Raw genomic sequence first — 9728 nt, 5'->3', positions numbered from 1 at the left:
TTAGTGAATCTGACCCCAGTCATGGGTACACCACCTGCTTTACTACCCTTCATTCTGGAGATTCCATTCATAACTTCTGTGATAACTGCCATAACAAATGTACTACCAAAGCGCTTCTGCGTTATTCCTGAATGGTGGAGTTCCAAGCATAAAACCGGATCTTTTATGGACTTGAGCATAGATAACTATCAATAAAGCACCCTAAAAGTGTTTGTATGTACACAAGGTCATATGTATGTCTAATGTCAACTTCATACACACATGCACGAGTGTACAAATATACATACACTCATACTCATCTACACCCATAACTAGAATCAAGCTCCCTAGAAGTTTGTATACACATAGCAGACAAACATACACATTGCATTCATACATTTTGCTGAACATTACCCCCTTAAACACGTGTGCCACATCTCCAAGGAAAAGTTTCAAGTACTTGTCTTCGGAAACCTTAGGACAAGTGCCATTTGAACAATTGCACAAACTAGTTTCCCCTTTACCTTAGAGCTTGAAGGCTGTTGGAGACAGTTAATGGTCAACTTCTGTGTTATAGTCTTAGGGATTTCTTCTCTATAGATCCATTTCCTCTTTGTCTACTTTACTTTTGTCTGCTCTTATTCCAACATCCTTGATAAAGACTGCATGATAACCCATCTGGTATATTTTTATTCTTATGGGATTATCATTTAACTCTTTTATACTTTTCCATTTTTTTCATATTGTCTATAACCTATTTCTCTCTTCCTGTGCCTGCAAAATTTGTCATACTTATACTAGAAGCCAATTTAATTCATAGGTCATTAATGAAACTTAAGATGGCTAATATTTCATAATCCCTTGAAATCTGTGGGCAGAATCTTATCAGAAGCATTGAATATAAAAATTTACTTAGCTTGTGAGGCTAGAGATATGAAGCATTTTTTTTTTTTTTTATCACAAGGAAAGTTTTTACACATTATATGTGACCAAAACATGCCTGGAATCAATAGTTTGTACAAGAGGTTTTCAGAAGTTTGAAAAATATCTAAGGGCACTTGGAATGAAATAAAATTTGAAGCAGACTTAGAGAAAGGCTAATCTAAAATGTTTCTTCATGTTTATGGTTTTGTTAATGGCACCCCTATATAGCATTTACAGTGTTTTCCTATTACATGCTTTGACTAAATGGATAATTAAAACAATTCTGGGAATTTGGATTTTTTTTTTTATCACAGATGATGCTGTTTGCACATACAGCTAGACATAATTTTATCTAATAAATTCATATTAAAAACACAATAATCACATAAGTAAAATCAAACAAGACCATTATTCCTATGTTTGGTATTAACGTGATTTGCATGATAAATAGCAAGCCCTTGTACTTTGTACTATAAAGACATGTGTTTAGAAAAATAAAAAGAGCTACTGTGCTGATCTTATTTTACTCTTCAGGCCACAGACCAATATCTATATTTTAGTCAAATGGTTCCTCTTTTATTATAATTGAGTCTGTTGCCTCATAGTGTGCGCTTGGAGAATGTTCAGACTGTGTACGACTCATGTCACAGTTATCGTAATCGTCTGGGGGGTAATCCTCTGGTCTCTGTAAAATAAAGGATCCACAGAAAATGATACAAGGATAATGAGATAGAAAAATATGAATAAAAGATTACTGTTAAACTGTATGTGAGAGAAAAATGTTAAAAATATCTGACACTATATGAACATCATAGAGACAGATCAGATAAATAGATTCTTTGTATGTGAAATAGTAAGTTATAACAATATAAAGCATACAAAAAACTAACTTCTCTCATAAGTTATGACATTACAAAGCATACCAAAATCTAACTCCTTTAGTAAGTTATAACAATACAAAGCATACAAAAAACTAACTTCTTTGTGCTCTTCAAAATCTTCCACCTTGATATCTTCCAACACCGAAGTTCTATGGGGCATTACAGAGTGGTTATCAATCTCTGCCAACCTCGGGGTCTTGTTTTGGGTCCGAGCAAGTGTCACGGCTTCAGCCTCCGAGAGGTCCTCATATCTGGGTCTCTTCTTCCTACTCGACAAAAGTATACAGTCATCGCTGCTATGCAATTCACCTTTTCTAGCTCTGACAGGTGAAGATGACTGAATGTGTGTGTCCTCAGCTGTAGTATACTGACCAGTGAAAGTAGAGCTTTCTGAATCTACTCCTTTCGAATGCAGCTCTACTGCTGGTTTGGAGGATGGTTCATCTTCACCATCATTAGTTGTGTTGCCCAAAACATCTGATTTAGCTAAACCTGATATCTGCAGGGCATTAGCTGTCTTCAGAAGGGATTTCAGGTTCTCTGAGGGCAATGTTACTTCACCTCTGAAAGAAATTGAACGATATTTGTAATAATGTGTGTAGTATGTACCTGAAAAAGAGAATAAGAACAAAACAAAATGAAACACTCGTAGGAGGGAGAGGGAGAGGGAAAAGGAGAGAATTAAACAGAGAATAACTAATAAGCCCTGAAAGTATACCACTATATAACTTACTTGTATATATAGCTGATAATTGCCTGAAGATCCCTGTATTGCATATCCAATGGCATGATGATTATGGGATGTTGACAGGGATTGGCTTGTAATACTTCTCTGAAATACGGACTCTTTGCTGACAATACTGCCTTAAAGGAGAAAAAATACAAATAATTACCCACAAATACATGTATGTATTATAAACATGTGGCTCACTTATCTACTAAACATGAAATATACATGAAATGAAGTATGTTTACATCATAATATAAACACTGACAGTGTGCTTCTGCGATTATGATCATAATTATCATCTAACTTATATGGAAATGCAGTATATAAATATGCCAAAATTTAACTTTGTTACTCTTAGTAAATCATTTGTCAAGTCTTAATGGTAGTTCATTGTATTTGTTGAAATTAAACCCAATATCTATCTTCTTGTCCATATACTGTGACTTATTCAAGGTGGCCATATTAGGTTAAGTGGTGGACTTTCATATAACTGCTGTGATGACAGTATATGCATACAAATAAAAATAACACTTTAATAAAAAGGGCACATCATCAGTATCAACATAAAAATAATTTTCTTTTTTTATTAGTTCTTCAAAGTCTCTATGATAATCAAGACAGACAGACACACATACACACATACACATACACATACACAAACACAAACACACACACATACACATACACATACACACACACACATACACACGCACACACACACAAGCGCACATGCAAACACACACACACACACACACACACACACACACACACACACACACACACACACACACACACACACACACACACACACACACACACACACACACACACACACACACACACAAGCACACACACACAAGCACACACACAAGCACACACACACAAGCACACACACACAAGCACACACACACACACACACAAGCATACACTTGTTTATCTCATAAAAGTGAAGTTACAAGAGTAATAAAAGTAGCAGTAATAAATACCATTACCAAGTGGTTGCAATGATAAAAATGAAGCTAATATCAATAACAAAATACAGACACTATCATGAGGATGATAATCATAGGAAAACAATAAAAAGTACAATGATTGTAAAAATAATACTGATCATAATACATTAATAGTAAAGCATCCTATATAATGCATATAACTACCACACTTAATCAGCATATACAATTCAGATTATCAATATCGATTGAACGTCAAAAATATGCAACATAAATACATCAGTGTATACATCACAACTTTTGTCTTCTAAATAATCACAAGACTATGACTACTAAACCGAGTATAAATAATGAAAATAAATCCAAAGGTTTATATCGCAAAATGTAAAATGATAACAACATTATTACCTTACCCTATGTGCCCTGACTGACTGACCCTGTGCAATCAAGGTCACATCTGCAAAGGCTGAATCATCATAAAGAGATTCCAAGACAGATGAATGGTTCTCATTTGGTTTTATGAGAACACTTCCATCCACAGATGGTTCCGTCACCGGAGAAGATCCTACTGTGGATTCTTTATGTAGTGTAGAAGAACCTCCTGATGAAGGAGATTAACTAACATTATTAGTTTGTAAAAATAATATGACACTATCCTATAATACTGGGAAATGATAAGAAATTACTACTGACATTTATCATTTTAATGATTCCAGTTAATCTTTCACACAAAGTGCACTGTATATATGAAACTGGTAAAAGCCAAGAAATTATGTGTAGCTTTCTCTTCTCCATCTCACTGATTAGACTAAAAATCAATTAATATTCTTTCTAAAAATAATTCATATTTGACAATAAATACTGGATACTTTAAGAAATACATTTTCTAAACCTAAAGTGTAACAATATAACCAGTGCATATATCCTTAAGTTTTTAACTAATAGAATATATTGTCACTATGCATTACTTCCATGTATGAAAAGATATATGGCATATTCACACCTTTGCATTAACCCATTGCAGACGGAGATAAATTTGCTTGCCCAGCCTCCAGGATAGGTTTTATTTTAGAGAGAGACCACTTGAAGCAATATAATTTGAAGCATCCAAATCTCTTTCAGTCATTCATTGTAAAACTAGAGCGGTTTTTGTGTTTTATTTTTTTGTGTGTTTTATTGAGTTTAGAGACTTATATGTGCCGTATGACAGGCTCTATCAGTGCTGCAGTTGACTAAAATTGTAGTATGTTATCCATATTAGCTCATTATTTTCTTTATACTCAATGTGATAGAAGTATTGCTGTTTTATGGGAGGACAAAAGGCAACTTTATTTTTTCGTGTTTTTGTGCTGTCATGAACGAATACGAAACACCTACAATAAAGATAACAAGAAGAGGTAGGGAAGAGGAATGAAACCTGTGCTTGTGACTGTGAGTGCCACAGTGAAAGACATCCATATTGGCACAGGAGCACATTTTAGACACTGGGTATGGATTGAGTCACCTTCCTCTTCTCGTTCTGCCTGCACATCCTTCATCGGCGGTACTTTAGAGCAAGGGTTCATCAACTTAGTGTGTGCCATCGCTCTATAGAGACAGTGCATGCTAGAGGCCGTGGATGGGTGCCATTCAAGGCTCTCTCACCTGCTGGTGCTAGAAAAAAGTGGTGCCATCTAGGTTTTGGACGTTAAGCTTGGACGATATTACGGTAATTATAGTAATTAGGACTGCAGTAGCCATCATCACTCATTCCTTTTTCATAGCAAAATAAAATAGCACAGTGATCCAAAATCCCCGAACGTCGTGTACGTCATGACGCCCGTCGTCAGGCCAAAGCTCCTACGTCATGTATGTCATGACACCCGTACGCAATGGGTTAAATGGAAATGAGAAAAAATACATAGTATTAACAGTTAGACAATCAATCATTTCTCTCCAATGTATCTTGTTCTGAGGAAATAGGAACTCAGGCAGGTCTAGTAATATAATTCTTTCCCGATCACAAATGCTAAGAGGTTAAGAGGTATATGAAAGCCTTACCCAAATGCCAAAAGTTTTTCCCTTTCTTCACTGTTTCTTGTACAGATACTGCTACCTCTTTCCATTTGTTTATTGATTGCAGCATGTTGGTGTTTACGAGAGACTGCGCCTCCATTTGTCTCAGCTTTTCAGCGTCTATCAGGGCCTGTTTCTCCAGGTGTTTAAGTTTTGCTTCCTGAACTTTCAGCTTGGCTTGCTGAACACTCATAATCAGTTCGTGTTCTTCTTTCTGGAAGGCAATGGATGTATTGTAACATTCTTCCTTTGAGAATTTTCGCCGTTTTTGCACTGGGATGGCAGAGCACGACGTGGTGGTTCCAGTTGAAACGTCACATCCCACTTTGGGCTTTTCACTACTGTTGAATAAACGGCCAGCAGCAGGTGACACTTTCTCAGATGTATCTGTCACTCGGGTGTCAGATGATGCTGGTGTGTCACGACTGTTGGATAATTGGTTAGTAGCGGGTGACAACCTCTCATCGCTATCTGACACTTGGCTGCCAGAAAATGCTGATCTGTTTTCTAACTCAGAAGACGGTAGCTCGAGTGGATCCTGCACATTGGATATCGATGGTATACTGGAATCACCTACATCAAATGAGTCGCTGCAACCAGGAGATGGCTGACCAACAGTTTTATACAGATCAATAACTGCAGTATCTTCTGAGGCGAGAGGTCTCTCATCTCCATTAAATACTTCAATGAAGGTCTCCTGGCCCTCTTCACTGACATGACATACTTCAGTTTGGGTAGCAATGTTACAGCTAACTCCTGTAAGAATTTCAAAAGTGTGAAATGTACTAATGCACAAATCATATATGTAATTTATTCTACATTAATATTACACATCAGATTTCACAACCTGAGAGCCTGTACTTGATCTTACCACTGCCATCCATTCCAAGTGCTAGTTCACTGTTTAGTTCTCTACTAATGATGTCAATAACCTTGGCAGTAGTCGTATCTTGAGGGGGACCACTTCCTTCAGTCCTGCTGACTTCATTTCTGTGTACAGTATAAAGTTTCTTGGCTCTGAAGGAGAAAGTATAATTACAAATTATGTTTTTTATTTTCCTGAAATTAGCAAAGCGTAAATGTAATGAAAACAGCTTTCTTAGTATGCAGCCATTACGTCCATGTTAGCATATAATCATCTTAGTTGTTATAGCAATTATATGTTTGTTGCATCTTTTTTGTAGTATGCTTGAATAAAAAGAAGAAAAAAATGAAAGGCAGGATGTAATGTTACAACAATAATCTAGTTGAGTGAAAATATTTCCCCAGCTTTTATATTAACAGTGGCATTACTGAAAAGCTTAGAATATCAATAAAAACTTATAAGAATGAGTTGAAGTTGCATTACAAATTCAGGGCAAGCTGTCCAAAATCATTGTAAAAACTACAGGGCACGAACACATCATATAAATATCAGAACCAATGCAATAAAAAATCATGTAATGCATTCAAGAGCTGACCCTCACTCCTTGCATATCCTGGCAATAACTTTATCTAAATGTAGAAATTCAGAATGTTATTGTCATAACTCTTTCAGACCATAACAGTAATAATCATGCACTTCTAAAATGATATACCAATCTACTCATGACATAAAACATTTCTTTTGATAAATCTAAATAGAAAACGATGACCTGCTCCTGCTGTTCTCCCAAACTGCTTTACCTGCTTGATATTTCTACTAGGGCATAGTGATATCTTCCCACGTCTGCTTTTTCTCCAGTAGGATGGTGACATCTGACCCCCTGTTATTAATGATGTTCGCCTTCTCATATATTAAATCTATAAGGAGAATTTTTTCCCTCTCCGTGACGTAGGATGTTCGTGGACTCGCCATGGCTTCGAAGCACGTGACTGCATGTAAATATAAACAAACTGGTGGCACGGATACCAACCCTTACGAATGGCCGCGGTGAAGACGGCAGGAGTACCAACCGCAGCCCTCAAAATTTTTGTCTTAACAATATGTTCAAAGATAAGCGTAATTCGTCCGACCTTTCTCATGGAACGGGCATGCCCTTCCAAATTCGTGTTATCCCCAACTTTCTTCGAAAATACGACTGAAAACACCTGGCAACCCATGGTGGGCGTTTGTTGGTCTTTATGGAGGCCACGACGTTGCTTGATACAGAACTGAATTCAATATATGCCAACGCCTTATTATCTTGTCATTTCAGGGATTTGCTAATGTGATTGGCTGCCCAAAACTACAAATTCACCTATAAACACTCAATTGTGATAAATGACAATAGCGTACTCATCATCTATTCTAACTTGCTGTTAATATACTATGTAAATGAGTCCTGTAATTACTTACTTGCTCTTCGTATATTCCCAAACTCTTTTGAGTTGCTTTATGGTCCGTTGTTCCCCCATTCCCGAAGAGTTGAAGATCCTTGTTATTTCGAGCCAGGCTTCCTTCTTCTTGCATATCATAAACGCGTCAGTCTTTCTATCATTTAGGATGTCTTTCTTGCTATAGACAAGCTCTACGAGAAGCTTTCTCTCCCTATCCGTAATATATGTTGCTCGTACACCAGACATGTTAACTTCAAGCTTCTGGTATTGTAAACCAAAGACTAAAATATTTGAAAGAGGGGGAAGTGGCATTAAAAGAGTGCTATATCTCTTAAAGTTGTGAGCCACGTCGATAGATGGTGCTGATGTACTTTTTGTATTTGCTGTTTGAATTATCTTTCTAGTTCTCCGTTTACAAGATAATAAGATAATTTATTCATGCGACTTTAAGATACCAGGAAGAGTACACTCTAAGTTTTTTTTTTTTTTTTTTTTTTTTTTTTTTTTTTTTTTTTTGCCTCGCTTTACAGTCTATCCAGAATTCGTCTTCCATTTATTCTTATTCTTATTGGGAAAGGTTGATCTTCACAACGAGTGATTGAATCCCCAACCCGGGTTATATAGCATTTCATTTCATAATTCCCCTGAGTAGCCCCGTAGCTGAGGTTATCTATGATTACCATGCCTTATATTAATGAATCTTTTATTTACGATATGCTCTTTTATTTTTCATTTCGTTGATTATTCTCTCATTACTTATTTCAGCGATTATTCTTTCATTATCTATTTCATTTATTATATTTACATTATTTCACGAATATATTTATTTTCGTTGATCATTATCTAGCCTTAGTATTATTCTCTTATTCATTTACTTCTTTCTATACCCCTATTTTCTGAGCTTTTTCAGGACGGGTGAAGAGAGAATGCGGTATCCTGAAGTAAACTCGGTGAGAAGCGAGTTGTGAATTTGCTTGGAAAACTAGTCACGTAGCTTATTTCTTAAAGTGTATATATCCAGAAGTAATTTCAGACATACCACACGCTTCTCTCTTTCTTTCTCTCTCTCTCGCTCACTCGCTTGCTCTCGCTCACTCTCTCTCTCTCTTTCTCTCTTTCTCTCTCCCGCTATCTCTTTCTCTCTCTCTCTCATGTTCTCTCTCTCTCTCTCTCTCTCTCTCTCTCTCTCTCTCTCTCTCTCTCTCTCTCTCTCTCTCTCTCTCTCTCTCTCTCTCTCTCTCGCTCGCTCTCTCTCTCTCTCTCTCTCTCTCTCTCTCTCTCTCTCTCTCTCTCTCTCTCTCTTTCTCTCGCTCGCTCGCTTGCTCTCGCTCTCTCTCATTTACTTTATGTCTGTCTGTCTGTCTCTCATTCTCTCTCTCCCTCTCTGTCTCTGTGTGTGTCTCTTTCTCTCAATTAGTTTCTCTCTCTCTCTCTCTCTCTCTCTCTCTCTCTCTCTCTCTCTCTCTCTCTCTCTCTCTCTCTCTCTCTCTCTCTCTCAATTAGTTTCTCTCTCTCTCTATCTCTCTCTCTCTCTGCAAAAAGGTCTGTTTGCGACCTCAGAGAATGAGCAAGGTGTTGTTCCTCTGCTCCCCGAGAGGAGACTTTTATCACAATGTATGATTTGTTTCAGGATATGACAATGTGATGAGGGAAGTGTTGCATCAATACATAGCTCTTGCGAAGATAAGGACAAAACAACACTGGTATGTCTCACTTGACTGTAAGAGAGGGATAAACAGATACGTGAAGCAACGAGCATACGTATATTTATGTATATGTGTATGTGGATATATATATATATATATATATATATATATATATATATATATATATATATATATATATATATATATATATAATAATAGATAGATAGATAGATGGATAGATACATACATACATATATATAAATAT

General features: G+C 36.6%; 1 protein-coding gene across 2 annotated transcripts; it reads right to left on the bottom strand.

The window, feature by feature from the left end:
• Positions 1-1187: 1187 nt before the first annotated feature.
• On the bottom strand, positions 1188-8155 carry LOC122254404 (uncharacterized). 2 transcript variants are annotated; one of them, XM_043018073.2, is made up of 7 exons: positions 7837-8155; positions 6391-6536; positions 5505-6275; positions 3878-4065; positions 2518-2648; positions 1882-2347; positions 1188-1588 (listed from the first exon to the last, which is right to left on the bottom strand). In XM_043018073.2, the coding sequence occupies exons 1-7, from the start codon at positions 8127-8129 to the stop codon at positions 1460-1462; spliced, it is 2124 nt and encodes a 707-aa protein (XP_042874007.2). In that variant the 5' UTR covers positions 8130-8155; the 3' UTR covers positions 1188-1459. The 2 variants fall into 2 exon arrangements, with proteins under 2 accessions (XP_042874007.2, XP_042874009.2); XM_043018075.2 differs by lacking the exon at positions 7837-8155 and adding an exon at positions 7185-7396.
• Between the last annotated feature and the right edge of the window lie 1573 nt (positions 8156-9728).

Source organism: Penaeus japonicus, unplaced genomic scaffold (genome assembly GCF_977035675.1).
Source record: "Penaeus japonicus unplaced genomic scaffold, GWHDUDI00000001_assembly GWHDUDI00000015, whole genome shotgun sequence".
NCBI classification, from domain to species: Eukaryota; Metazoa; Arthropoda; class Malacostraca; order Decapoda; family Penaeidae; genus Penaeus; species Penaeus japonicus.
The sequence above is the reverse complement of the archived record's forward strand: the minus strand, read 5'-3'. Positions and strand labels throughout refer to the sequence as shown.